The 27,003-nt window shown below is 64.0% G+C and overlaps 6 protein-coding genes across 6 annotated transcripts; 2 read left to right on the top strand and 4 right to left on the bottom strand.

Moving 5' to 3' along the window:
* Window positions 1-566: 566 nt before the first annotated feature.
* VTJ83DRAFT_1841 (uncharacterized protein) lies at window positions 567-2,556 on the top strand (the record flags this gene model as incomplete). The annotated part of the gene is made up of 2 exons (XM_071008045.1): window positions 567-742; window positions 795-2,556. 2 exons carry the CDS (start codon window positions 567-569, stop codon window positions 2,554-2,556), a joined length of 1,938 nt encoding a protein of 645 aa, XP_070868381.1.
* Window positions 2,557-4,707: 2,151 nt separating this feature from the next.
* On the top strand, window positions 4,708-5,673 carry VTJ83DRAFT_1840 (uncharacterized protein; the record flags this gene model as incomplete). Its single annotated transcript, XM_071008044.1, has 3 exons — window positions 4,708-4,753; window positions 4,821-4,883; window positions 4,949-5,673. The coding sequence occupies 3 exons, from the start codon at window positions 4,708-4,710 to the stop codon at window positions 5,671-5,673; spliced, it is 834 nt and encodes a 277-aa protein (XP_070868380.1).
* A 495-nt stretch (window positions 5,674-6,168) lies between these two features.
* VTJ83DRAFT_1839 (uncharacterized protein) lies at window positions 6,169-8,973 on the bottom strand (the record flags this gene model as incomplete). Its single annotated transcript, XM_071008042.1, has 6 exons — window positions 6,169-6,744; window positions 6,783-7,204; window positions 7,278-7,911; window positions 7,987-8,250; window positions 8,345-8,586; window positions 8,892-8,973. 6 exons carry the CDS (start codon window positions 8,971-8,973, stop codon window positions 6,169-6,171), a joined length of 2,220 nt encoding a protein of 739 aa, XP_070868379.1.
* Window positions 8,974-10,059: 1,086 nt separating this feature from the next.
* On the bottom strand, window positions 10,060-11,980 carry VTJ83DRAFT_1838 (uncharacterized protein; the record flags this gene model as incomplete). Its single annotated transcript, XM_071008041.1, has 3 exons — window positions 10,060-10,373; window positions 10,439-11,582; window positions 11,642-11,980. 3 exons carry the CDS (start codon window positions 11,978-11,980, stop codon window positions 10,060-10,062), a joined length of 1,797 nt encoding a protein of 598 aa, XP_070868378.1.
* Window positions 11,981-14,634: 2,654 nt separating this feature from the next.
* On the bottom strand, window positions 14,635-16,866 carry VTJ83DRAFT_1837 (uncharacterized protein; the record flags this gene model as incomplete). The annotated part of the gene is made up of 6 exons (XM_071008040.1): window positions 14,635-14,680; window positions 14,768-15,432; window positions 15,510-16,131; window positions 16,213-16,453; window positions 16,553-16,704; window positions 16,814-16,866. 6 exons carry the CDS (start codon window positions 16,864-16,866, stop codon window positions 14,635-14,637), a joined length of 1,779 nt encoding a protein of 592 aa, XP_070868377.1.
* Window positions 16,867-18,511: 1,645 nt separating this feature from the next.
* VTJ83DRAFT_1836 (uncharacterized protein) lies at window positions 18,512-24,613 on the bottom strand (the record flags this gene model as incomplete). Its single annotated transcript, XM_071008039.1, has 3 exons — window positions 18,512-19,623; window positions 19,683-24,428; window positions 24,514-24,613. 3 exons carry the CDS (start codon window positions 24,611-24,613, stop codon window positions 18,512-18,514), a joined length of 5,958 nt encoding a protein of 1,985 aa, XP_070868376.1.
* Between the last annotated feature and the right edge of the window lie 2,390 nt (window positions 24,614-27,003).

Below are 27,003 nucleotides of genomic sequence, written 5' to 3'. Positions count from 1 at the left end.
CTTCTCCCCCGCCCCCCACCCCCCCCCCCCCGGGGGTCTTCCGTCACCGAAGCTAGACGGTTTCTTGGATCTATTTTGGATACAAAACATTACGGCGAACCTTTTGCCAAACGACGCCTTCTTCGACGAGGCAACCAATAAGGGACAGACCTCCTCTTTTACGCAGCCCATGATGTGATCCGGGCCAGGTTCCCCTCCGGCACCGACCTAGCGGTTCACCATGGCCAATGCCGGAAACCTTAGGTCTCAGCCAATGGAGGAGGACCCAAGTCGCATGGCGGGTTCGTGTCGGGACACGAGGTCACCGAGGAGCAGCCGGTGTTTAGGTCCGCCATCTCTCTGCAGCACCGGCCAACCCCTCACCACGTCGGGGGCAGGCCATGGTTTGGCATTGCGCTCGATACGCTCCAGCACATAAGCAGCCTGCTCTCCCCCGGGAACGATGGTTGGTTCTACCACGTTGATCCCTTTCGAATCCAGCCGCCACGAGAAACGCTCGCATTCCTCGCTCGACGCTCCGTTCGCCGCCCCCAGCCTTGTCCCCCACCGTCTTTGACATCTTGGACATGGCTTCCCCTCATGCCCCAGCACCCTCCTTTCTCTTGCCGCTCCCCGAAGACGGCCTCCACGCCAGCGCCGATGAGGGCCTCCGCGACGCCGCCTTCCCGGCGCGGGCCGGCTCTCCCGACTCGGCCGGCTCTCCCCGGGGGTACGTGCCCTCGAGCTACGACGGAGACAACTTGTCAGTGCTGCCTCGGACTCTCGATTGCCTCGGCGGCTAACAACCGGAACAGGGATTGTCTTCACAACAGGCTCTGCGAGAGCTGCTACCAGGCCCTCGTGGAGCGCGTCCTGCAGGGCTCGGCGCGCACCCAAGAGAGCCACGACGCCCGGCCTTGCACGCGGTCCGCTTGGTGCAGGACCTGGAAGTGGCTCAGGCAGGCATGCTCCCGCCGGTCGCGCAAGGAGACGCAGCCCTCGGCCGATCTGGCCGACGACGAAGGGGGCTCGGGAGACTTCGTCCCCGTCGACCCTCCCGCCTCCGTCGAGCTGCCCTCCGTCCCGGCCGAGCTTCCGGCACAGATGCCGGCGGTCGAGCCTGCCGAGCTCGACCCCGATGCCACGCGGGCTTTCGGTGCTCCCAACCTCGGCCAACCGAACGCAGACATCCCGGCCGCTTGGCACCGGCCTCGCCCATCTGGGTCGTGGAACCCTCGCCCGACGGCGCAACCCTCCATGCCGAACCTCGATCTGCACAGGCCGGGTGCGAGCCGTGCCTGCTACCCCGGATCGTCGATTCACGACGTGCATGCTCCCGGCCCTCTTGGCGGCCCGTTTGTCCAAGCTGCTCCCGCTTGGGCTCCTCGCCGGCCGCTGACGGTCGCTCCCGCCGTCCCGGCTTCCGCCTCCCCTTCCGTTGTGCTCGGCGGCCCGGCCGCGCCGCAGCCAACGGCGCCGCAGGCCCCGTGGATGGGCCCTCCTCAGCCCTTCGCCATGGCCATGATGATGCCTCTGCCGGGGGGGCAGTACCCTGCCCTGTCCCGTCCGTCGATGGCGAGCGTCTCCACGTTGACCTCGACGGCTCCGTCCGCGCTCGGCAGCTGGCATGCCGTCCCGCCGCCGTCCTCCACGTCGAGCGCTCCGGTGTGTGCGCCTCCGGAGCCGTCGCCCACGCACGGGCCGACGGCACCCCTCTACGCGACGCACCTCACCTCCTCCCCAAGAATGGACGGAGAAGACGGCGGAGGCGTTCCTCCTCCCATGGGCCCGGAGGCGTCGGTCACAGGTCAGAGCTCGTGGAGCGCCGTGGATGCGGTGGCCGGGGCAGGGATGTGGGCCGAGCCCATGCTCCCGTTCCCTCCGGGGTACCCCCTCGGCCCTACCTACGAGCTGCCTGGCAACGGCATCCTCCCGGAGCTACCCGGCGACGACCCGCTGCGGCAGGGACCGTCGATCCACCGCGGCCGGCACGTCCCGCCGATGCCTTGCGCCGTCAGCCCCGCCCCCGTTCCCACGCATCTCACGGGCCTCACGGGCCTCACGGGCCCGGCCCCGTGGCCGCAACCTCTGCTTCGCCGGCCCGGAGCCCCGCCGCTCGCGGGCCACGGGCGCCAGGCGTCCTACGTCTCGGCGGCCCGCGCCGTCGACGTCCCCGAGGGCCGAACGAGCCGCGCGGCGGCCGCGCTCCTCCGACGGCGCCCGATGACGGGCGCGACCATGACAAGGACAACGACGACGACCGGCGGCGGCTGCCCAGCCAAACGCAGGCCCCGCCGCGGCCCGACCCCGGCCCCGACCCCGGCCCCGGACCCGGCCCCGACGACCTCCTCCCCGACAGCTGCCAGCTGTGCGGCTACCGCTCCAAGTCGCAGGGCGCGGCGGAGCGGCGCCGGCAGATGCGCAAGCACCTCAAGACCAACGCGCACCGGGTCAAGGCGGGGCTGGGCAAGGCCCCGCGGGAGCCGTGCCCCGTGCCGGGCTGCCGGTCGACGGGCCGCAACCGCGAGGACAACCTCAAGGCGCACCTCAGCGAGGACCATCCCGAATACCGTCTGACGGCGGAGCCGGCGGCGGCGGCGGGGGCAACAAGCGGGCGAAGGAGAGAGCGTGGTCGTGGACGTCGGACGAGGAGGACGGCGCGGGCCGGCCCGCCGCGCGAGAGGCATCCCGCGAGAGACGGAGGGCGAAGCGAGCGAGGATGATTGCGTGACGAGGATGCCCGCGGGGTGCCTGGAGCTTGAGATGGAGATTGTTCATGAAAGAAGCGTTAATGTTGTAGTGCATGTGATAATAATTGAGTTTTCTTTTTGTTGTTGTTGTTGTTGTTTTCTCTTTTTGTTTGCTTTTCCTTTTCCTTTCTTGGGCGAGAAAGGGATCCGTACTCGATCCCTCAACGGCCAGTCATCCGGGATCATGTCCATCATGCCCATCCCTCATCCACTGCTGCGCCCCCATCCAGATGATTGTGATGATTGCCGAGGGGGGGGGGGGGGGGGGCAGGTTTCTACATGCGTGCTTGCGATCGAACGCGGAAACGGATGAGATGGGCGCTTTTCTACGCGATCTTTCATGCCAATACACTCGGACGAAGCTCTTGGACGAAGCCGATGTCGCGTGCAGCGATGCATCCTGCGGTGCATCCGTATGCATGTACGTATGTAGGTATTGTATGCATGCATGTATGTATGCATGTACGTACGTGCTGAATGCCGAACTGCAGGGCCACGGGGGAACCAACACCCGCGTCGACCGAGGTCAGAGGGGATAACTACCGCGTAACGAACGTTGGATTCCCCCCCCCCCCCCCCCTTGTTTGGGGAAGCATGAAACGCGGACGCCTTGTTGTCCCTACCTGTTCCCCCTCCCCGTTGTAGCTACTTCGTATACTGCGTAGTAGACGGCTCGGATCCGTCAGCAGCACGAGCGAGACACGAGGTCACGCACTTTTGTTTTTCTCCCCTTGTTTCTTTTGCTCTTGTTTCTTCCTTCTTTCCCGTTTTTTTCCTTTACGTGTTCTTTGTTTGCCGGTTCTTGGGTGGTTTTCGGTCACAGTTATTAGTACCTATAATACATGACTAGGAACCTCCCGTCGAAACTCCGCCTCATCTCTAGACGAACAGGACCTCGCCAACGTTTTGCAGGGCCAGGACCACGTGGAAGAGCGGTATTGCAGACAACTTTCTAAACACAATCGCTGTTTTCACCCTCTTTCTTTTATTTATTTCTGTCAAAAAAGAAAAAAAACCCCGGGCCCCCATTAACTAGCAGCCACCCAGAGGAGAGGACTCTTCCTTTGATGCTTCCTAGGCTGTGCCGTGTCGTCTCGTCTGCCATGGAGCGCTTGTCCAGGGGGGGGCCGCCTCCGTTGATCATGGCACCCCCCCCGCCCTGGCGGGAGCCCGCTGATTGGCTGGGAGCCGGGCTTGGCGTCTCTCTTTGGCAAGTCGCCCAGCGCGAGCCAAGACGCTTCGCTTCGGACATGGCGGCGGAATGGCGATGGTGCGCCAAAAATAACCAACCGCTGTCGGCTCCCGCCAGGCCAAGCCAGGGGGTGTGTCCTCGTGCTAAGCGCCCCGGGAGCCTCCCAAACAGCCGCCAGCGCAACGGCTGGCCTGGCCTTGGGCGGGGCCGGCGGCTTCTCAAACGCGCGGTCCGCGGCTGCGACAATGCCATTCCAGGGTCGGGAGCGAATCGGCGGGCTTGCACCGCGATCGGGTCAAATCAACGACAAAGACAAACGCGGTCGAGCGGGCGCAAGCGACGGCGGGTAGCTTGTCTGTGGATGGGGCGAGCGAGCACGCTGGGCGGAAGCGTCTCGCGGTTTGTTATTTGGGTCGGTTTCCAACCGAGAGCACAACGAGGTGGATGTATAAAGGGGTCCAAACCACGGCGTCTCTCGCGTGGTCGGCCACGCTTCCATTCGCTCATTGTGTTGCATCTTGCACTTGACGTGCAATGCTCCCTTGACCATTGTCAGTCGCCGTGTTTCCTTGTTTCCTTTGTCGGGGCTTTCCTTGCATTCTTCCTTGTTTCCTGGCTCGCGCCGAGTTGACGTGTCTCGCACACAATCGCATACATAATCCATCCCCTCCTCCACGGCTTATACATCGACGATCGGCTGGTTGCTGGCCAACAAGCTCCGGTGCAACGCCTTGGCCAAATCTTCCAGCCCTGCTCTTCTTCTAAACCAACTCGACCTCTGTCAACATGGCTCCTCCAATCATCGCCAAGCTGGCAACCCTGTACTTCAAGCGTAAGTCGTCTGCCCTGCTCCCCTGGGAACAGCGACAAGACTAACCTAGCTGTCCGCTCCCAACCAGCATCCTCCATCTTGTTGAAGCTGGCTCCATACTTCTTGATCGTTCCGATCATCGTATTTCACGGTAAGCCCATTCCAGACGAAGAAAAAGAAACCCATCAACGAGAACGGGACTAACAAGCCCCCTAGCCCTCTCCCTGACGGGCTGCGTCTCCACCGCCCCGGCCATCCCCAACATCTACCTCATCAAGCTCTTGGACAACCTCCACAACCTGTCGTCCTCCGATCCCCTGCAGGTCCGAATCGGCTACTTTGGCATCTGCGGCATCTCCCCCAACGGCACCGTCTGCCAGTCCTCGGCGGGCCGCTCGGCCGAGTCCCTCGCGGCGTCTCTGTTCCCCGACCTCGCCAGCAACAACAACAACAACAACAACAGCAACCTGACCGACGCCACCACCCACCTCCTCACCACCGCCCTCGACCTCCAGTCGGGCAACTTCATCGCCGCCTTGGCCGGCTCGGGCTTCCTCTTCGCCCTCGGCGTCGCCTGCTTCCTCCTCCACCTGCGCACGAGCCGGGACGCCGCGCCGCGCCGCGCCGCCCTCCTCCGCCGCCTCGCCCGCGCCGGCCTGCTCGGCGCCGCCGCGCTGTCCTTTGCCGGCGCCCTGGCGAGCATGCAGACGGCCGAGGCGCTCGAGTACGCCAGCGTCGACCTGCCCGCCATGGTCCTGGGCGGCAGCGCCCGGGCCCGCGGGGCCGCCCCGCCCGTTCGCATCGAGGCCGGCACCACGCTGCAGGTGCTGCAGTGGCTGGCGTTTGGGCTGCAGGTGCTGTTCGGCATGGCGGTGCCGCTGATGGGGGGGAGCAGGAGGGGCGCGGCGTCGGCGGAGGGGTGGAAGGGCGGGGAGGTTTGACGAGAGAGAAATCAATCATGGGGTTGCGGCATGGGAGAGCTCCAAGCTGGGCCGGGTTGGCTTCTTGAGGGCCATGGCGGGAGGAAGCGGGCGCGGGCCGGAACCCCCTGGATACATCTTGTAGAATTAATACCGAAAGCCTCTGCCGTAGGCTGGCGCAGAGCTTGGAGAGAGTTCGTAGTTGTTGCTCACCGCGATCGCCTTGTTCATGACGTCAAAGCTTGGAACGGGGATCAAGAGCGCTGAAAGGACGCCAGGTCGGCCTGTGGAGGTCACCGGCGCAAGCTTGTAGCCAGTCACGAGCGAAGGTCTATAGTGGTACAAAACGTGTGTTGACAGGCGGGAAAGAAAACATATCCATGTATGCATATATGGATGTATGTACAAGAGCTCGCTCATGGTACAACCCCTTTGCCTTGCTTTTCTTCCCCCTCCTCCCGGGATCCTGCTCTCCCGGCCCTGCCTACGCCTCAGGGAAAGCCTCCTCCTTGTCTTTCACGTCTGGTTCCTCATGACGTATCCCGCCGTCGCGATCCTCATCCTCTTCCCCCACGCCTGGATCGGGAGGGTCAGCAGGCCAAACGCGCCCAGGATGCCCGCGAACCCGACAAAGGGCACCAGGTACCCGTCCCGCTCGACCCACTGCGCGACGAAAAGCGTCCACGCAAAGGGGACCAGGCCGCGCAGGATGCAGACCATGGCGAAGCAGTCGCTCGCGAGGCCGTCAAAGGCGTCGATGAGGTAGCCGAACCAGAGGGCGGGCACCTGCGCGAGGGCAAAGGCGAGCATGGCCAGGGCGGCCTCGAGGCCGACGTAGCCCCCGGGCGCGGGGAACCGGGCGCAGAGGCCAAAGAGCAGCAGCCCCGCCGCGCCGACGGCCAGCGGCGGCAGCGCGAGGCCCGCCCGCGCCTCGGGCTCGACGCGGCCGTCGGCGGCGCGCCGCGCCGCCCGCGCCACCCACCGGTCCGCCGCCAGGCCCGTGCACACCCCGCCGAGGACGATGCCGACGAGCGCGCCCACGAAGAGGAGCCCCGCGTGCTCGCCCCAGCGGTACGGCGGCGCCGCCAGGATCTGCGGCCCCACCGTCGACATGACGGCCACGCCCCCACGAGCCCGCCGTACTGCAGCATGATGACCCACGTCGCCGGCAGCCGCAGCGTCGTCCACGGCTTGCCGAGCTGGCGGAGGACGCGGCCGCGGTACCGCCCGAACTTGAGCGCCCGGAGCCACGTGTAGGCCGCCGCCGGCTCCTTGGCGGGCAGGTTGGGGTTGCGGGCGGCGTTGCGGTGGGCGCGCCGGTTCTGCGCCAGCTGCTGCGCGAGCTGCTCGCGCTGCCGGCGCTGGTGCTCGGCGATGAGCTCCGAGCGGTAGCCGGGCGCGGCGGCGCGGCGGCGGCGGCGCGGGTCCCGGCGGGCCGCGGGCGGGGAGGTCGCCGAGCCCCATGTCGCGGGCCCGAGCCGGCCGCGGAGGCGGCAGGGGGCCGATCCGCGGGGGATAGTAGCGGCCGGTCCGCGGGTCGTGCCAGTAGTCGCTCTCGGGGTCGTAAAAGTTGCCCGTCGCGGCGTCGTAGATGTAGTTGGCCGGCCCGCGGCGGGGCTGGGAACGATGACGGCGCGAGCCGCTGGAGCCCGTGGCGGTCGTGCCGGTCAGCGAGCAAGGGTCGGGGTCGGGGTCGGGGTCGGGGTCGGGGTCGGGGTCGGCCCGTCTGTCGGCCGGAAGCACATCGTCGAACCGGTCCAGGATCTCCCGTTCGAGCGTGTTGGGGCGAGAAATGCGGATCGGGCGAGCCGGGGCCGGCGAGTCCGCGCCGGCGGTGAAGCGCCCCGAGAATCCCGACAAGGACGAGAGGCGGATGGATCCGGAGAGGCGGAACGAGGGGATCGAGAAGCGCCAGTCCGGAAGGGTCCCAAGGCTCAGGCGCGGCTGGAAGCCCAAGGCCGGGCTGGGGCGGGGGGAGCCGGGCCGATCCGGCCCCGTCGCCGGCTTGGTCGCCGCCGCCGGGTCGCCGGAGGTCGCACGTGCCGCGTCGCCGTCCCGGGGCGGGTCGAGAGCCGGAGGTGGGCTCTGGGGGCGGTCGTACATGCTCTCCGGCACCAGGAAGATGGTCAGGCCGTGCGCGACGGCGGCCAGGATCCCCGTCACCCGGTAGAGGCCGTTCCAGCCCATGCTGGCGGCGATGTACCCCCCGGAGATGCCGCCGACGACGGAGCCGCTCGTGAGGAATGCCGTGTAGAGGGCCTGGCAAAGAACGGGGGCGATCAGCGTTGGTGTTCAGCGTCGCTGCGCGGGGAGCCGAACGCAAGCTTTTCTCACCATCCACCGTCCTCGTTCGTGGACGAAGAAGAGGTCCCCGACGACGGCCGGCACGATGGTCTCCGAGGCCGAGCTGCCGAGCCCCTGGAGGATCCGGACGACCATGGTCATGCGGAACCCGGGGACGCGGAGGCCGACCACGGTGGCCGCCGCGAGGAGGCCCGTGGAGAGGAAGAGGGCGTGCCTCCGCCCGAGGACGTTGGCCAAGGGGACCCAGATGACGTTGCCGAGCCCGACCATGAGCACGTTGAACTGACCGTCGCGCTGCGCGTCAGCACGGCGCGTCCGAGGGGTCAAGGCGACGAGAGCCTCGCCGCCGTGGGCTCGGAGGGAAAAGGAAATGGGGACTTGCGGCGACTAGCATCGACAGCTCGTGCGTCTCTCGACGGTCGTGGGGGAACGCCCTGTTCCACATGGGCAGGGCGGGGGCCATGGAGGCCGAGGCGAAGTTGGCGACGAAGGCGTACAACGCCACCGTCAGCATGCACGCGGCCTTGCGCCAGGCCGCCCAGTTCAGGGGGTCGGCGGGGTCGGCCGTGGGGGCCGGGACGAGGACGAGCGCGTCGTCCTCGGAGCCCTCCTGATGGGCTCGAGTGTGGTCTGCGATGACGTGTCAGAGTCGCCAAGAAGCTCGAGGGAAACCGACGAGGGGGGTAACGGGCAACGTTGTTGTAGCCGGCCTGTTGACGTGTCTTTCGTCACGAACGAGCTTCCTGGGCAGCTGCCTTGCATCATCGATGCGTCACCTTCTCGACGGGTCTTTCATCCCTGGTACGTCCCTCATCTCCCGTGGGTGACCAAAGCGATGGCCACCGTGCTCGCCATGATGGCCGGGGGACGCGATGAAGAGCAGCAAGTCAGGGAGGTAATGGGACGAAATAGACAAGGAGATATATGTGGCTTACCACGCAGCTCAACGGTCCCGGGAGGGGAGGCATCCCTCACCTCCTCGGGCGTCATCGAGAACGCCTTCTTCCAAGCTTGCATTGCGAATGGATGTTTTGCTTCTCGATAAAAAGGGCCCTGCGATGTGGATCGTCAACAGCAATCGAGTTTATGGTAACAAGTTCGGCTTGGATTCCTTTCTTGGTTGTTCTACGATCGACCGGCGAACCTACCGGTCCTAGGCCCTCAGGGAGCTCTTAGGAGCTCTTATATACACCCTCAAGCGGTCCATGCTATGTGACGCGTGGTACATGACTCCCTGCGTGGACCTAGCTCGAGCCGCCTTTCTAATGTGGTCATCACCGTGCATCTGGTAATAAGTCATGCCGCGCGTATCGAGGACGCGACGCCTGGCTTTGACCCTGACTTGGATGATGACGAAGACTTCGGGCAACAGACTCGCCAGGGTGAACGGTATCAACGGAGAGATGGGCGATCGAGAAAACCTAACGACGCTTTGTGCCACCGTTTCTTTTCTAGTCAGCGACATTGTTAGAACCCGAGGTGGCCCAAGGTGGAAGAGTTGAGTTGGCTGCTGGTAGTCAGTCGCCTTTGTTTACTTTGAAAAAGGGGGTTGGGGCCAGAACGTAGCCGCCGACCGTTACATGATGTACCTAGCCTCTGTCCATGGGTTGACGTGAAGCTCAACGGCATGTACGATGCGATTCACTAGGTTCCCCCTTTTTTGGATTCTTCTTTTCTTCACTTTCATTTCATCGCGCCAAGTCATTCTACGAAAGGTATTTGGCGATATCCAGCGATCGGGGGTGGCCGTCATGCATTCTCCAACCGTCCGTCGCCAAGAGTCTTACATGGCTTTACCCAACATGCTTGTGTCCCTTGACAGAGATATCATTAAGAGTACGCTAGAAACCATACCTGAATGATTGGCGTTGCTCATTATCCTGCGCTTAGCAAAACTTGCCCCGGGCTCACGGGTATCCAACCTGTACCATCTATAGAAACCCCCATCCCTCTATCCGCTCATGAACCCCCCAGCCAGGCCGTGCTCCTGAGAAAGCCTTATGAGACTCCCTACGTATAACGCTGCGCCAAACGAATACACCAAAACAGCCAATGCAACAGAACACCCTGCTCTCCTAGCACACGATGCCCCCGTCTGCGGTCTCACGCCGCTCCGCCAACATTCTTGATGGCATCCCGGCTGATCCTACGCCAGTGCCCAAACATGCCGACCGCACAGGCCGCGCCGGCCGCGGCAACAGCGAGCGCCATGGCCAGCTTGATTCCTGCCATGTAGGCGACCAGGATTCCCGGAACCAGGTCGGCGGGGAACACGTCGCGGATCTGCGTGGCGCCGGTGCTGAGCAGGGCCAGCGGGTCGACGCCCGGCGCCGACGTCAGGACGCGCGAGAGCATCCTGTTGACGAAGGCCGACTGGGCGGCCGAGACCCAAAAGGCGCCGCCGACGGTTTGGAAGACTTGGAGGGGAGAGCATCACGTCAGCTGTTGCATCTCCTTGGGCCCGGGGCGGCGGGGTGCTTACACAAGATGATGGCCGTGACCGAGCTGATATCTTCGGCGGCGGCCGTGGCCTGCCCAACGATGATGGGCACCTGGAACGCAGCGCCCCAGCCGACGCCGCCGAGGATTTGGTATCCGATCCACTTGCCCGAGCTGGTGCCGACGTCGAGGGTGTAGATCAGGCCGGCCGCGATGGTGGCGACGGCGGCGCCGCCGACCGCGATCGGCGTGGCCAGGCCCGTCATCGAGATGCCCACGCCGGCGGCGACGGTGGCCACCGTGACGCCCAGGATCAGCGGCAGGTTGCGGACGCCCGAGTCGGTGGGGCTCGCGTTGCCGATGCTCTGGAAGTAGATGGGGAGGTAGTAGATGACGATAAAGTAGGAGCCGGCAAAGCAAAAGGCGTAGACGGACGAGACCCAGACGTCGCGGTGGGCAAACAGGCGGGGAACCACCATGGAGCGCTCGCCGTTGACGTACTCCCAGGCCCCAAAGGCGACGAAGATGACGACGAAGCCGACCATCAGGCCGATGACCGTCTTGTCGCTCCAGGGGTGCGACTGCCCGCCGTACTGGAGGGCCAGGATGTACGCAATGACGCCGCCCATGACGAGCGCCGTGCCCAGCGGGTCCATCTGCAGAATCTTTTCCTTCCAGGGGGCCGAGACGGGCTTGGACCTGGCGGGGGGCCGGAACGAGACGAGGATGATGGCGGCCGAAAGGCCGCCGATGGGCAGGTTGATGTAGAAGCACCAGCGCCACGTGACGTGGTCCGAAAAGGCGCCGCCGATCAGGGGGCCAACGACGGCGGCGATGCCGTAGGCGGTGCCGATGATGCCCGTGAAGATGGGCCGCTTCTTAGGCGGCGCCGAGAAGCCGATGATGGTGTACGCGCCCGAGCCGATGCCGGCGGCACCGACGCCGGCGATGGCGCGGCCGATGATGAGAGCCGTCGAGCTGGGCGCCACGCCGCAGATGAGGCTGCCCACCTCGAAGATGAAGATGGCCGTCAGGAAGCTCCACTTCAAGGGAAAGTACTTGAACACCTTGCCCCAGGTCGACTGGAACCCTCCCACCGTCATGAAGAAGGCCGACCCGTACCAGGCCACGTCGGACAGGCTCTGGAACTCGTCCGTGATTTTGGGTATGGCCGTGGCCACGATGGTCTGGGGAGGCGAGTTAGCAGGGGCCGAGAGAAGCACGAGGGAGCAAAGCTGTGGCTGACCATGTCGAGGGACACCAAGAAGACGCTCAACACGAGGGCGACGATAATAAAGGTGAAGACCCATCCCTTGGGATAGTCGCCATCGTCGTCCACGGATGCGGCGACCGCTTCCTGCACGCTGGGATCCGTTCCCGACCCCTTCTTCTCTCTGTCCCCGGCATCCGTGGGCGTGGGGGCGCGGGTCGTCGTGGCGCTGACGGAAGCATCCTGGCGGGCGCCGCGGGCCGATACGGGCAGCTGGAGGGCCGAGGGGGGTGTCGTGGCGGCGGAGGAGGTAGGCGAGGACGCAGGCTGCTGCTCCGTGGCCAGGGTCGTCTGGGACGACTGGGCCGGATCCATGGCGGTGATGGGCGACGACGCGCGCGTAGAGGGTCTCGCTGGCTGATCCGTGTTGTGAGGCTTGTTGTAGTAAAGAAAAAGAAAGGGGTATCAAAGCCGAGGCAACGAGGCGGTGGAAAGCAACGGAGAGAGAGGGCGTCTTGGACGATGAGAATGGGAACCTCGCGGCCGGGCAAGACCTAGGAGTTTTGATCACCTCTGGGATAAGAAGGCAGCGGCGTCAGGGGGGGTTAAGGAGCAGGATCCAGGGAGCAGGATCCAGGGAGGAGGATCCAGGGACCAGACGCGACTTGACTTTATACATGCATAGGTGCGTCCCAACCCATGAGGTGGTCCCCCAGAAGTGAGGCTCTCTGCCCTTCCTTTTGCTTCCTGCGTGCTGCCCGTGCCGTACGGAGGATGGACAAGCTGGTAGGAGGTGCCCAAGGGAGGGAGGGAGGTTGGTACCTAGGCAGGGTTGGTAAGCTACCCAAGGTACCTGAGCTAGGTACGTAGACCAAGGTACCTACATACGTAGGTAGGTACCGTGGAGGTGTAAGCCAAGGTTAGGTCCGTAGGAGGTATCGTTGTGATATGGCAGCCTCTGCAAAAGGAATCCAAACTCTCTCTCCCCCCCCCCCCCATCCGTTCGGAGACAATTTCCCAACGTCATTGCCGGCACCGTGCACGCCTTCTTCCCACGGACCATTGCAATGTCCGACCTCAACCTCCCCTTCCGCTGAGACGATGAATCGTTCCGCGACTCAGTCCCGATATGTCCGCTCCAGTCCCGCGTTGGCAGCTGCATTGCTGCCACAGCCGGCCTCTCCCAGCCAGGTTCCCATGCTGACGAGAGCAGCTTGCGCATGTCCCATGTCACCCGTTGTTCCGCCGAGCTTCGGAGACATTTCCCGGATGCCTGAGAGTTCTCTGGGCGGGTCACACGAAGCAAGGCCATGCGCTGCGGCTCGCATGAGTCGGCCAAAGATGCGTCCGAGCCCTCCGAAGGGCCCAATCATGATGAGCTTCCTAACCACCACGACCACCACCACCGCCGCCCGCGAAATCTTGCACAATCGCTCAGGCATCGAGGAGACGAACGGAGATCTCCTTTTTGCCTGGGTCATCGAACCGAGCAGGTCCTTGGGAACCCACAACCTGTTTGGGCGCCGCAGCCAGCCCGTTGGGACCGCCGCGCAACCCGCCCACTCCCATCAGCCTCGATTTCGAGGCCCTTTCGTGCCTTGAGCTCCTTGCATGGCTGACTGACGTTTCGGTGTGATCCAAGTGGCGAGGTCTTTGGGGGCCCGGGCAGCTCTCAGCCAAACAAGCCATACCATCGGATTCCCTCCTTTGGGGGGCCCGGGTTTAGTCCTCGGACATAACAAGACATGACTTCTCAAGGGGGAAAAAAAATGTACACGGGCTCAGATGCGTTACCGTTGCACCTATCAGCAGGATCGGCTCGGTGATGAAACATTGCGAAGCCCTGGTGAGATGATTCAGCGTTCATCATCGGCCAACCGTGATGAACTACGTATACTATAGTAGAAAACGGGGGTTTCCGCGTGCATTGCGAGGGATTGAAACGCAAAAAAAGCAACATGAGGCCACCGCCTCTGCCTGCTACTAGTACAAGAGCTGGCCCATTTGCCAGCGATCGGAACAAGCGAAAAGGGAGGGCGTGCTCGCGGTAGTTATGACGTTGACCGAGACCCGCGCAGCGACCGACCGGGTTCCTGACAACTGCTCTCCGACGATCTCGTGGTGAGACAGGGATCGGCAGCGGGAACGAAAAGGAACGGCACCTGGAGCTGGAGGGGTGGTGAGATGACAACCGTTGGTGTGCATGACTCGATGGACCGGACTTACGGTCCCAAAACCGCATCCACGTCGTTCCCGTCGGTCCCGCAGAGGGGACGTGTTGCACAAGCTTGATCTCAGATGGTGATGATGATGATGATGAGGAGGATGAGGATGAGGATGCCCCATTGGCCTGCTGTCCGTTCAGCTTTCAAGCAGGTGATGCCGCATGCTTGCAGCCGCCAGCACAGCACGGTAAGAACACAGAATCTCACCGAAGCCTCAGCTCTGTGGAAACGCTGTGCCGCCACGAGGGCTTCAAGGCCATGAGTGCAGAAGCGCGTTCAAAGGGGAGAGAGAGAGAGACCCATCCGATGCCCTCCGTGTCGCAGGGACAGGGCGGAACCAGGCTCGCGGCGCAAGGGGGTGATGGTTGGGTCAACGCCCCGTAGAGTTCATCTCATCTCTCTGGTCAGCAAGCCCGATCGCCGACCGACCGATGGCTCTCCTCCCCCTCCCCAAGCCGCCGATTCCGCCGAGGGTAAGCAACCGAGCGTGAGCCATCGAGCAGGCCAAGACACGACGAAAAAGAGTCACACCGGCTCATCACTCATCACACACATTTCTACACACATACACACACGCAAGACACACAGGCACACGGACACACGGACACACATGCCATCCAATGACCAATGACCGCAAAAAAAAGGAAGAAGAAAGGAAATAAAAAGGGGAAAAAAAGGGGGAAAAAAAAAAGGAACGGCCTAGCGCAACCCGCGCGAGACACGGTCCAAAGACAATCACAAAAAACCCACAGCTCTATTTTTGCCCTTCTCCCTCTATTTACACGCCCGAGATGCCGACTTTGCTTATAAAAAGACTTCGAGGTTCAGCTCGAGCGTGCTCACCGGGTATCTGCCATCATGGTTAGCATCCAGGGTGAAAGCGCGCCCAAGGGGAAACCCGGGGGATCGTCGACGTTGAGCCGCAAGCAAGACGTACCTCAGCTCAAACCTTTCCAACACGGTCGGGTGCAACACGCCCAGCTCGCCGATCCTCTGCAGCTTGCCGCCCAGCCGGACGCCGATCGCGGCGGCCCGGCCCCCAAAGAAGGTGGGGTCGTCCATCTCCTGGATGAAGTAGCCGTCGTTGCCGGCCTCGGCCTCGTCGGGCGAGACGAACGCCACCTTGAGCATGGACATGACGCGATCCAGGAGGCCGTGCACCACCTCGAACCCGCTCGTCTTGCCGTAAAAGGCGGCGGCCCAGCGGCGCTGGTTCCGGGCCTTGCGCTCGGCCGTCTCGTCCTTGAGCACCACGTCCGACGTCTCAAAGATCTGCAGCGGCAGGCGCATGGCCTTGTTCTCGCTCAGCGTCTTGAGCAGGCCCGGCAGCAGCGAGGTCCGCACCACCTGGTACTCGACCGTCTTGGGGTTGGCGAGCTTGACGGCCGTGCTGCCGTCGTCGACGCGGTTGAGCCAGGCAAAGTTCTCGTCGTGCGAGCACAGGATCAGAGGCATCACCTCGGCCCAGCCGGCCATGGCGCACTCGTGGCGGACAATGTCGCTGAGCTTGTTGATCATGAGGGGCTTGCCGATGGTGACGGACTTGTTGGGGGAGGAGCGCGGCAGGTCGTTGAAGCCGTAGGCGATGGCAACGTCTTCCATCTGTTGTTTTGTTGGACCTCTTTGTCAGCGGGGCGGGCGGGCATGGAAGCTCGGCGGCAACCAAGGGAATCACGTACCACGTCGCAGGGGTGCAGCACGTCGGCTCTTGTCGGCGGCACCGTCACCCGGATGAGCTTCGGGTCGGGCGAGGGCTCGGCCTTGTAGGCCATCTTGGTCAGGAGCTCGGAGAGCGACTCGGGCGACTCGTTGAGGCCGCACACGCCGTTGAGGTAGTCCACCTCGACGTCCATGGTGCGGGTGGCCAGGCTCGGGGTGATGCGGGTGGCGCCGTTGTGGTCCGAGATGACCTTGACGGGCTCGATGACGAAGGGCTCGGCGCAGTACTTGGAGAACATGGTGACCATCATGTTGCAGACGATGTCGAGCTTGGTCTGGTCGGTGGCCGTCATGTCGATAAAGACGTTGCGGGTCTCGAGGGTGATCTTGGAGCGCTCGCTGTTGATGATGGGCGGCAGGGAGCAGACGTTGCGGTCGGCGTCGAGGATGACGGGGTAGACGGGCTTGTCGCGCAGGATGTGCAGGTAGCGGCCGAGATGCCGGTCGTTCTCGTAGAAGCTCATGAGCTCGGTGCCGTTGATCTTCTTGGTCTGGTTGAGCGGCACGAAGCTGATGTCCCCGGGCGGCAGGGCCTCGTAGGTGAAGGGGCCCTTGATGGTGTCGAGATCGTGGGTGCCGATGCTGGGGAGGACATGTCAGCGAGGGCCTGCGTGCCACCTTCCTCCTTGCCTGCCATCGCGGGTCCTTGCGGCGGCCACTCACGCGACCAGGGTGCGCTGCCTCGCCAGGTTCTGGTGCAGCTTGTCCTGCAGGCTGATGAAGGATTCGTACGAGGCCTGGGTGAACTTGACGTTGCGGAGGATGGCGGCGGCGGCGTAGGGGCGGACGAGGCCCGTCTCGGGGGTGATGGTGAGGGTCTGAAGCTGATCCTCGGGCACGTCGGCGAGCCTCCAGTTGGGGGTGGCGTGCTTGCCGCGGAAGATGTTGAGGTTCATGGCGATACCTGGGACAAGACGGCTCAGCACCCCAGGGCCGCGCAACCTTTCCACCGCTCATGTACGGGGGGGCGACCGGTCCACGGGCTCTCTCGTGGTCTCCCTACCCTCAAAGCAAAGCATGTCGTAGCGGTTGGCCGGGATCTCGATGGCCAGCTCGGGGGGCTGGTCCTTGGGCCGGGACGGGTCATTCTCGGTGTCCTTGTCGAGCTCGATGCCAAAGTCGAAGCACAGCTTTTGGAAACCCTCCTCGGTGAACCTGGCATGGCGGCTCAGCGGTCTATCCTTTTTTTTTTTTGTGTGTGTGTGTGTGTGCGCGTGTGTGTTTTGTTTTCCGAGCGGGATGCGGGGAGGAGGTCAAGTCTTACTGCTCGCCGAGCTCCTCAAAGAGGGCGTATTTGTCGACGTTGATGGTGGGCATTGTCGTCTAGGTCGGGCAGGCCCGTCGTCGACAGGATCAGGATCGGGGAGGGAGGAGGTGGATTGGACTCGGGCAAACCCTCAAAAACGCCAAAGCCGCAATGCGATCCCTGGGTTCCGGTTGCGGGCTTGAAAGAGGTTCGTGAACTTTTTGAGACGCGGGACTCCCCAACCAGAAACGCTTGCAGCCATGGACGGTGACTCAAGGCGGGGCATCTTCTTCTGCCGTCCGGCCCCGCCTCAGGTCCATCCACTTGCCCCTCCAGCCCACGCCCCAAAAAGCGGGTCCCCAGGAAAGGGACCGATACTGTGTGCTGTGTAACTGGGCTGGGTGGGGGCCCCGCAAGAGTCCTCGGAAGCTGGGGATGTTCCGTTCCCGACACCCGTGTACAACGGACAGGGCCGCGCTCTGGAAAAGCGGGGACATGGGAGCGTGCGGGTGTGCACAGACCACCCAAGTCTGTCTATATATTGCTGCCCGCCCTCCCCAATTCTTAGCATTTTCTTCTCTCTTTTCTTTCTTCATACTTACCTTGATTGGGTACACCTGGATCAAGAAGCAGGGGTACCAGGGCGATAGGCCTGCATTGCACAGCGCGGAGCATGTCGTCCTGAATTGTCCTTCGGGGCCGTTCCGGTCGTAATTTTTGATGTCCTCCCTCTTTTTCGCTGTGAATCTCGGCCTGGTGTCGGGGCATGGAGAAGAAGAAAAAAAAAAAGCCAAACTCCCAACTTGCCGGGTGGTTATCTACAGGATAGGGAACGTGTGTGGCTGGTGGATTTGTGCGAAGGGGCCGAAATGGGGATCGTGTTGGGCTGTCGACGCGTTCGGTGCTGATTCCACGGGGAAAAAACAAGGCCGCGGTCGTACAGAAAGTCGCGAGAAGTGGAAAGTAAACATACCATCCTATACCAACCAGCTACAAGAGAAGTGGCATGCATACACACCGTAGAGTGGCGGAATAGCTTGGTGTATTGGGGTATTTAGCATCAAACGTCCCAAGGTTCGCAATGTTTCTCCAGTACATACATCCCTCAGTACCAATGTTCTACGACAAGAGCCGGAGGACCTCCCGAGCTCACCAGGCGGTAGATTTAGTAAACAACCACCTCGGAGGGTTCTTGCGGCCGTGGACGAGGGTGACCTGAGCATTACACACGCACACCACCACCACCACCACCACCACCACCACCACCACCACCCAACGGTGGCCACATCGAGGATCCAACACCCCATGCCATCAGATGGTAGAACGTCTCAAGGGCGGCGAGGACATGAGAGCAAAACAGGCGGAAGAGAAATCTATCCTATGCCAACGTATTTACATATCTGTATTGCAACAAAGCACGCCCAGGTATCTCAACAGCTATATGAACGTATGAACCAACAACCATCATGATGCATCATGCCAGATATCAAAAACAAGCCAGGTAGTCAAAACAAATCGAGGAAGAAAAAAAAAGACAAATCGAAAAGAAGGAACACAAGCAAAAGATAAAAGAAAAAAAAAACCCCGAACGACCACTACCCACCTATCCCATCTCTCTATCCAAACCCAACGCATGCATCTATATCCAACCTGCCCCTTGCCCTCCCCCCTTCTTCTTCTTCTTCTTCTCCCAACTCTTCTCGACGATCCATCACATCACAGCCCGCTCCCCCGCAACCCATTCTGAACAATAAACGTCTTGGCCAGCTCATCCCCGCCCCGCTCGGCCGCTTCCATCCAGTGAATCGCCACGCACATCAACGCCGGATCGCTCCTCGCGTCCCTCAAGCCGTCTCCCGCACCTCCTCCGCCTCCCAATCCACTCCCAACACCACCACCACCACCACTGCCTCCTCCACCTCCGCCACCACCACCTCCACCTCCTCCTCCTCCTCCAAACGAGCTCACGCTGATCTCGTCGTCCCCCAGCTCCCCGCCCGTCACCCCCGCGGCCGACGACACCGACGACGCCCACCGCTCCATGACGACGCCGGCGTTCTTGAACACCTCGCGCGGCTTGGACAGCGGGAGGGTGGTCCTCTCCACCAGCTCCGGGCTGCTGAGGTAAAAGAGCGCGAGCTCGCGCTGCGCCGTCGGGTCCCCTTCCTTGGCCGTGATGGTCCACATCTTGGCGGCGTCGGCGAGCGACGTGTGCGTCGACAGCGGCAGGGGCGGCGACGGCGGCGACGACGGCGGCGTCGATGAGAAGTTGTCCGGGTGGTAGGACGACGACGTGGGCGTGCCCGGCATGGGCGCGAGGCCCGCGACGCCGAGGGTCGGGGAGTCGGTCGCGGTCGACGCCGCCTTGGCGGTGCCGCTGCCGCCGCCGCCGCCTACGCCGGAGATAGCGCCCTGAGCCGCGCCGGCGTTGTGGCTGTTGCCGACGGCGGAGGCGGCGGCGGCGGCGGCGGCGGGCGCGGTGCTGCGTCGCCTCGACTGGGTGTAGTTCTTGACGATCTCGTCCGCCACCTCCACCATGGTCCGGCACACCTCCTGCTTGAGCAGCAGCGCCGCCATGCCCGCGTCCCAAAACGCCTTGCCGCGCTCCGTCTTGTCGAGCACCGACGCCGGCACGAACGCCGCGATGAACTGCAGGTCGCGGAACAGCGTCTTGGGCCGCAGCGCCGGGTCGCGGAAGAGGGCTTGGAGCATGTTGGCCACGGCGTCGGTGTGGATCGCCGGGAGCCCCGAGGCGGCCCGGACGCCCCGGACCGGGTCGCCACGTCGGCGTTGCCGCCGCCGCCGCCGATGATCTGCGACCGCCGCTCCTTGACGTTGTCGATGGTCTCCTCCAGCAGCTGGGGCTTGCCCAAGGGGGGGGTGGTACCGTGCTCGTCGGCGGCGGCGGCGGACGACGAGGCCACCGAGCCCCGCTCGGAGCGCGCCCACGCGAGCCTCGAGCGACGCGAGCCCGAGTGAAGCGAGGCCACGATGAGGTGCTCGAGCTCGTACAGCGCGTTGAGCTTGGCGTAGGGGTTGGGGTGCACGCAAAACATCTTGAGCAGGCGCTGGTAGGCCTTGGTGAAGGGGAAGTCCGGGAACGGGTCCTTGCGCGCCGCCGACGACGACGACGCCGACAACGACGCGTCGTGGTGGCTCGGGCCGTTGTGCTTGCGCGCCGAGATGGTCTCGTTGGTGCCCGAGCTCTCGTTGCCGTGGATGCTGCCTCCGTAGACGCTCCCGCGCTGGCTCCCGGCCCCGCGCTGGCTGCCCCGCTGGCTCCCCTCGGGCCCGCCCAGGCTCTGCGTGTCGGACAGCCGATCGCTCAGCCCGTCCACGCTCCCCACGCCGCCGGCCCGGTTCTGCTGCTCGACGAGCAGCCGCTGCTTCAGCCCCGACTTGGCCGAGTACCTGCGCTTCTCCTTATCCCGAGCCTGCGCTTTACGCGCCCGGCGCTGGATGGCCTCCCTGCGGTCGATGCACTCCTGGCCCAGGCCCTCGAACCACGCGTCCGTTTCCGATCCGCGGGCGAAAACAAGGTTGCCCAGATCCGAAAGGAGGAGGCTTGTCAGGATCTGCCGCAGGTCGCTCAGGAAGCGCGCCTTCTCGTCCGAAAGCAGCCGTTGCTGCTGCTGCTGCTGCTGCTGCTGCTGGGTGGCGCTGGCCGTGTCGCTCGACGCCGACGTGCCGCCGCCCGCGCGGCCGGTTCCGGCGGCGTGCTGCTGCGACTGCGACGAGCGGTGCGAGGTGGGGTAGAAGGAGCTCGAGAGGTTGGACAGGCTGGTGGTGGGCGAGTGGGCGCGCGAGGCGGCGCTCGGGGACGTGGCGCGGTGCCGGAACGGCGACCAAAAGGTGGCGCTGGGGTCGATCTGGTGGACGGGGGACGAGGCGCCAAAGTACTCGGAGCCGTCGACGATCTCGGACATGGCGTTGGTGCTGGCCCGGGAGAAGCTGAAGCGGCCCGAGTCGGACGACAGGCCGCCGCCGCGGCCCGCGTCGCGGCTGCTGATGGACGGGGGCCGGCTCACGTTGACGAAGCGCCGGTCGGGATCGCTGATGACGCTGATGGAGTCGTCCCAGACGGACAGGTTGTCGCGGTCGCGGTCGCGCGGCTGGGCCAGGGGGCTGCGGCTCGTCTCAAACATGCGGCGGTCGCGGGCGTAGAGCTCGCTCGACCACAGGACGGGCCCGTCGACGATGTTCTCGCCGACGAGCTTGCTCACGCAGCTCTCCACCTCGCAGCAGAACCGGTGGATGCGCTCCTCGCCCTGGCAAAAGTTTTCGACGCCGTACTTCTCGAGCCAGCGCAGCGTCTTTTCGGCCTGGTCGTCGCTCAGCTTGTTGGGGCCGCCCTGGTCGGCCGGGGCGGCCAGCACGTCGAGGACCTGGGATTCGGACTGGAAGAGGTAGCTCGAGGCCGGCCCCCGCTGCATGTGGTGCTTGATGCGCTGGAACGACGCCCACTGCTTCTTGGTGCCCATGGTCTTGAGGGCGATGGCCACGTTGCGCGAATACTCGTAAGGGCCCGAGTTGCGGACGTCCGTCACGTACCACATCTTATCGCGGAGCGCGCGCAGGCGGCGCATCATGGCCTCGATCATGCCCTCGGCGCGCTCCTGGCTTTGCTTGAGCCACACGAGCCAGGCGTCGTACTCCTCGATGGCGGCGGCCGAGCGGCGGATCGAGTCGCGGGGGCCGCGGGACAGGATGTTGAGCAGGGCGGCGAACCCGTCTCGACGCAGGGATTCGGACGTGAGGGCGTTGAGCTGCTGCAGGGTCCTCCACCACAGGTGGGCCGAGACGAAGTCGTTTTGGGCGCGGGATTGCGAGCAGGCGGCCGTCAGCATGGCGATGAGCGGGCACGAGTCCTCCTGGGATGGCTGATCCTCGGCGTCCTTGCCCTTGGATGATGAGCTGCCGGCGATCCGCTGGCGATAGGGATTCCGGCTTCCCATGGTGGTGGTGGTGATGGTGGTGGTGGTAGGAGGGTGGGTTTTGCTCGTGGTAATAACATTGTTCTTGTTGCGGTACTTTTTGAGGATCGAGGCGCGGTTGCTAAAGGCCTGGTGCTTGGTGGCGTCGCTCTCGAGGCCGTGGGGGATCTCGTAATCCTGGACGAGCTTGAGGATGGATTCCCGCAGCTGATGGTAGTCCTTGTTGAGCTCGGGGCGGCCGTCGTCCGTCTCGTCGCCTTCGGTGTCGCTCGTGTTGGACGACGTCTCGTCGAGCTCGAGCTCGTCGTCCGGATCGAGCGTCATCTGGGTGGACAGCCGGTGGCCGTCGGCCGAGATGAAGAGGACGCCCCAGCGCTCGGCGCAGGGGTGGCACGAGCCGTTGACCACGTCGAGGCCCAGCGTCTGCGTCAGCTCGTACATGGCCTGGCGGAGGCGCTCGCCATCCTCGTCGTAGGTGTTGGGGTTCAGAGGCGGCTCGCGGGAGGGGGAGTGCGGGCCGTCCTCGTCCGGCAGCGGCTCGCGCGAGGTGGTGGCGTCGCTGAAGGACGACTCGGCGCTGGTGCTGAGGACGGACATGGCGTCGAAGCTGCTCGGGGCGGTGCGGATGGACATGGGCTGGGAGATGGCCGAGAAGCCCGAGACCGAAGGGGCGGAGCGGGCGGAGCGCGGGCGGCGCTCCGGGAAGAGGGCGTTGACGAGGGTGGCCAGGTCGGCGGGGCTGATGACGAGGTAGGGGCGGACCTCGGCGGTCTCGCGCATGGACGTGACGGAGCGGGCGGGCAGGAGCTTGGGCTTCTTGCGGTAGCGCGAGGGATCCTTGAAGCGCGCGTAGATGCTCTCGATGTGGGCCTTGATCTTGGGCGGGGTGGACACGGGCGTCGGGCTCTGCAGCAGGTCGACCACGTACTTTTGGGCGTGCATGGCGACCGACTTGAGGATCTTTTGGCGGCCGTACTCGGTGATGTGGTACTCGGCCATCATGCCGTGGGCCTCGGGGTGGATGACGACGCCGAGCAGCCAGACGGTGAACATGTACTTGGCGACGAGCCAGCGGCGGGTGCTCTCGGCGGCGCGGCGGTCGAGGCGCTTGAGGATCTCGTTGCCCAGCTCGAGCAGGCCCTCGGGGATGCCGGTGGCGTCCTCGTCGTCGATCACCTCGAACAGCTCGTTGACGGCCCTGGTGTAAAACTCCTCGGCGGCGATCTGGTCCTTGCTGGTCCAGTTGGACAGGTTGAAGCGGGTGCCGTACTGGTCCTCGGCGCGGTCGAGCAGGAAGGCGCCGTCCTCGAGGATCTTCATGAGGTACCACTCCATGTTGGACTTGCCGGCCCAGTCGCGCATCGAGACCCAGACGTTGAGGACCGACGTGATGGTCTGCTCGCTGCCCGTGCTCTGGGCGCTGATGAGGCGGGCGCAGGCCGACGCCCAGACGGCGGTGCGGCGCTGGTCCTCGGCGCTGTCGGGCCCGGCCGAGTTGGCAAAGCAGGTGAAGATGAGGGCCGAGAGGGGGTCGTGGCGCTGGAACGAGAGCAGGCGCTCGATGGCGCTGCGCTCCTTGCCGGAGGGCCCGGCGCCGGACCCCGCGCCGGGCCCGGAGAAGACGGAAGAGCCGCCCGAGACGGAGCGGTTCGAGGAGCGGCTGTGGTAGGGGAGGACCGATTCGATGGGCTCGAAGGTTTGGTGGAAGCTGGTCAAGGCGGCGAGCTCGGAGCTCTTGAGGGTGGTGAGGCGCGTGGCCACGTAGTCCGGGTTGGTGCGGATCTGGGTGAGGAAGAAGAGGAAGGTTTCGCGGGACGGGGGCGAGATCTCGTTGAGGAAGTGCGTCACGGCAGCCGGGGCGCCAGCGCCTCCGCCGCCTCCGCCGCTGCCGCCGCTGCCGCCGCCGCCGCCGCCGCCGGCGACGGAGCCGGCGGGCGCGTCGGAGAGGCCGTCGGACAGGGCGAGGCTGGCCGGCTGGCCGAGCTCGACCTCGGGCTCGAGCAGGGCGTAGCGGCGGGTTTCGTCGCAGCTCTTGCGGACGTCCATGACGGCGTTGTAGAGGGCAGCAAAGGTCTTCTTGTCGTCGTTGCGAAAGCCATCGACGAGGTTCCGGTGGGCGATCTCGCCGCATCGCATCAGGCGGGCGCTGAGGGCGGTCGAGACGAGGCTCCGGTGGAGGCGGAGGCGGGTGGTGGCGCGCTTGCGCTCCTGGTACGTCGACAGGCGCACGAGGTGGGCCAGCTCCTCGAGGGAGGTGCTCTCGGCCTCCGGGCCGAGGTGGGGGTTCGTGTACAGCGACACATCGGTCAGCAGCGGGGCCAGGAACTTGATGGCGCCGTGCCTTTCGTCGACGGCCTGACCGTCGCGGCCGTCGGACGAGTCGTTGGGGACGGCCGCGGCGGGGGTGCCCGGGCGGCTCGGCTGATCGATGATAGGCCGGGTGCGCAGCGAGATGGAGCTCTTGGGGGTGTGGGTGACGGAGGAGCGCCGGGAAGGATTGTCGCCGCGGCGGGGGTGCCCGTGGCCGTGGCCGTGCCCGTGCCCGTGCCCGCGAGGGTGAGCGTGGCCGTGACCGGGCATGGCGTCGTTGCGGGAGCGCGACGGGCTCCTGGAGCGCAGCCGGCGGGGGCGGGACGAGAGGTCGGCATGGTTATCAGCCGGGGAGGGGGTCGGAGACCTCGAGGCGGGAGCCGAGCGAGCTGCGACGTCGCCAAGGGGGAGAGAAAATGTCAGCATGGGCAGGTCCAATAGGATCGCGGGGTGGTCATGCTCTCCGCAACATACGCGGCGACGGGTGACTGGCGACGGGAGAGGAGAGGGAGCGCTGCATGGAGATCATTATGGACCCATGGGGAGAGTCGAGGGGGCGGCTGCGCTCGCCCATATGTCGCGGTCGGTCGGGAGGGAGGGGAGGGGTGCTGAAAGCGGCGGGTCTCTGCGGGGAATCCGGGCGTGCTTCGGGCTTCGGGCCTCGTTAGAAGGGGGGAGGGGGAGCACAAGCCGGACAGGATGAGTGGCCGGAGCGCGCGCGGGAGGTTAGGTTGGTCGGGCGCGCGTCTCTCTTGCAGCAGTTGGGCAGGGGCCGGAAGAGAGCTTTCTGATCGGTAGGTGGGATGAGAGGCCCGGAAAGGGGGGGAGGGCTGGTATGGAAGGCCAAGGAAAGCTTTGGGGGGTTGAGATTGGATCAGCGAGAGGTACAAGACGGTACAAGGAAGGCTGCGTGTACCTTTCTATGGAGAGAGAGATAGAGAGAGGCGGGGGGGGGGGGGGAGGGGGACCTCTCTTGTTAACGAAGCGGGACGGACGGACGGACGAGTGGAGGGCTGGAGGAGGGGCCGACAGCTGCGGCCGGGTTGCGACCACGGACGGGAAACCTTGAGAAAATGGGGAGGACCAGCTAGATATCCCGCAAGCCCATGGTATTCTTGGCCGGTGGTGAGAGGAGAAAAGAGAAAGAGGGGAGGAGAGGAGATGGGGTGAGAAAACTCAGTACCATGAACAAGGTACAACAAGCAAGGAACAGGAAAATAGAGCCCCGTCGTGGGTGTCGTGTCGTTTGTCCGAGGGGGCTGTCGAGGCGCGAGATGGGACAGGGAGACGGGGAGCACAAGAGGGACGGGAATGAAAGTGACGGCGGTGACTTGCACAACCCTCGCTCACTCGCTCGCTTGCTCGGTCGGTCGGTTTACAGGCGGACGGTGGACGGACAAGAAGACGTCACAAAAGAAGCAGAAACCAGGGGGAAACCCCCGAAATGCAGGAAAGAGAACAGGCCAAGGTCGGTTCTGTACTGATTGCAAGGTACCTTACCCAAGGTGAGGCGGTACCTGAGGTAGGTAAGGTAGCAGGTATCGCACACAACGTCGTTCCGTGGACAGGACGCTGGGACGGGAATGGAAGATGGGGCAGGCCAGGTAAGGTACCTGACCGCGGGGTCTGGCGGGCTTTGTTCCGTCAGAGAGAGATGGACGAAAGCTCCGGCTGCAAGTGTTAAGGTTGTCGTGTGCAGTTGGTTTGTTGGTTGGTTGGTGGATTGGTTGATTGGTTGATTCAGGTGGTGTGCGTGAGGTGTGTGATGGCAGCGTGGGGTAACCATGGAAGCAGGCAGAGGAGCGTCCTTCATCAGCGCCGCCTTGGTTGTGGGACAAGATCCGCCAAGACGCGGGGCCTAGTCAAAATAGCCCCGGCCCAAGGTCCCGTGCTGTCACGGACTGTATTGCCCGTGTATAGTAACTGCCCAGCGTACCGTACAGCAGGGGCCCGGGGAGGGGAGGGGACGTGGTGGGCCGCCTTCCAGGTTACTTCTCTCGGGTTGGGTCAGGCACCTTCAGGTACATACCTTAGTACTACACCGTACCCTACAGCAGCAGCAGCAGCAGCAGCAGCAGCATCTTCATCACCCCCGGGTAGGTACCTGTCATGAAGACCTCGATGGTCAACCAACCCTCAGGTACCGGTAGTCAACAGCAACAGACCCCCCCACTAGGTGGCCTTCTTTTTTTTCCTGTTTACATAGGTACAGTCCATGGGAACTGACGAGGTGATACCGGTCCTCCAAGTGAAGGTACCTGCACCCCTGCCGCAAGGTGTTTTGCATTGCTTTTTAGGTTGTTGGTGAGCGGATTCTCCCTCTAGCAACCTAAGCTTGAAAAGTACACTCAGGTAGGTACCTAGGTATTTTCGTATCGACGGGACTGCTGGATCGTAACCTCCCCGCCCCGGGCGTCGTGTGTGTGCGTGTGTGTGCGCGGCAGGGCACTGTGTAAATGCCAAACTGATTCCGATGATTGGTTCCTCTTCCTTGGAACCCCCCCTTTGGCTCTCGAGCATCCATCTCTCCTCAACTCTCCTCAACTCTCCTCATCTCTCCTCAACTCTCCTCATCTCTCCTCAACTCTCCTCATCTCTCCTCATCTCTCCTCAGGTAACTACCTAACTACGTATCCATTTGCGCCTCGAGCATCAAACTTGAGGCCCCTCCCCGCCCCCCCACCCCACAACGCGGGCACCGTACATTCACAGGCCTTAGCCCCCCTTGCCTCACGCCTCAACGGTTGAGTCACCTACACAGGTAGGTACATGCATACACAGGAACAAGGCTCCAGTTCCAATTCAACCGCCAACCCGGTCGGCCACCTCAGCCTTCAGCTCCCCGTCACCGACCTCTCAACCCCCTCGCACCGAGCCGCCCCCAAAAGCTGTCGTGCGTTTGCTGTCAGGGGCAGGCATGGCGATATGGCGACATGGCGACATGGCGGCATGGCGGCATGGCTT

Source organism: Remersonia thermophila, chromosome 2, assembly GCF_042764415.1.
Source record: "Remersonia thermophila strain ATCC 22073 chromosome 2, whole genome shotgun sequence".
Classification (NCBI taxonomy): Eukaryota; Fungi; Ascomycota; class Sordariomycetes; order Sordariales; family Chaetomiaceae; genus Remersonia; species Remersonia thermophila.
This window is presented reverse-complemented; position numbering and strand designations above follow the sequence as displayed.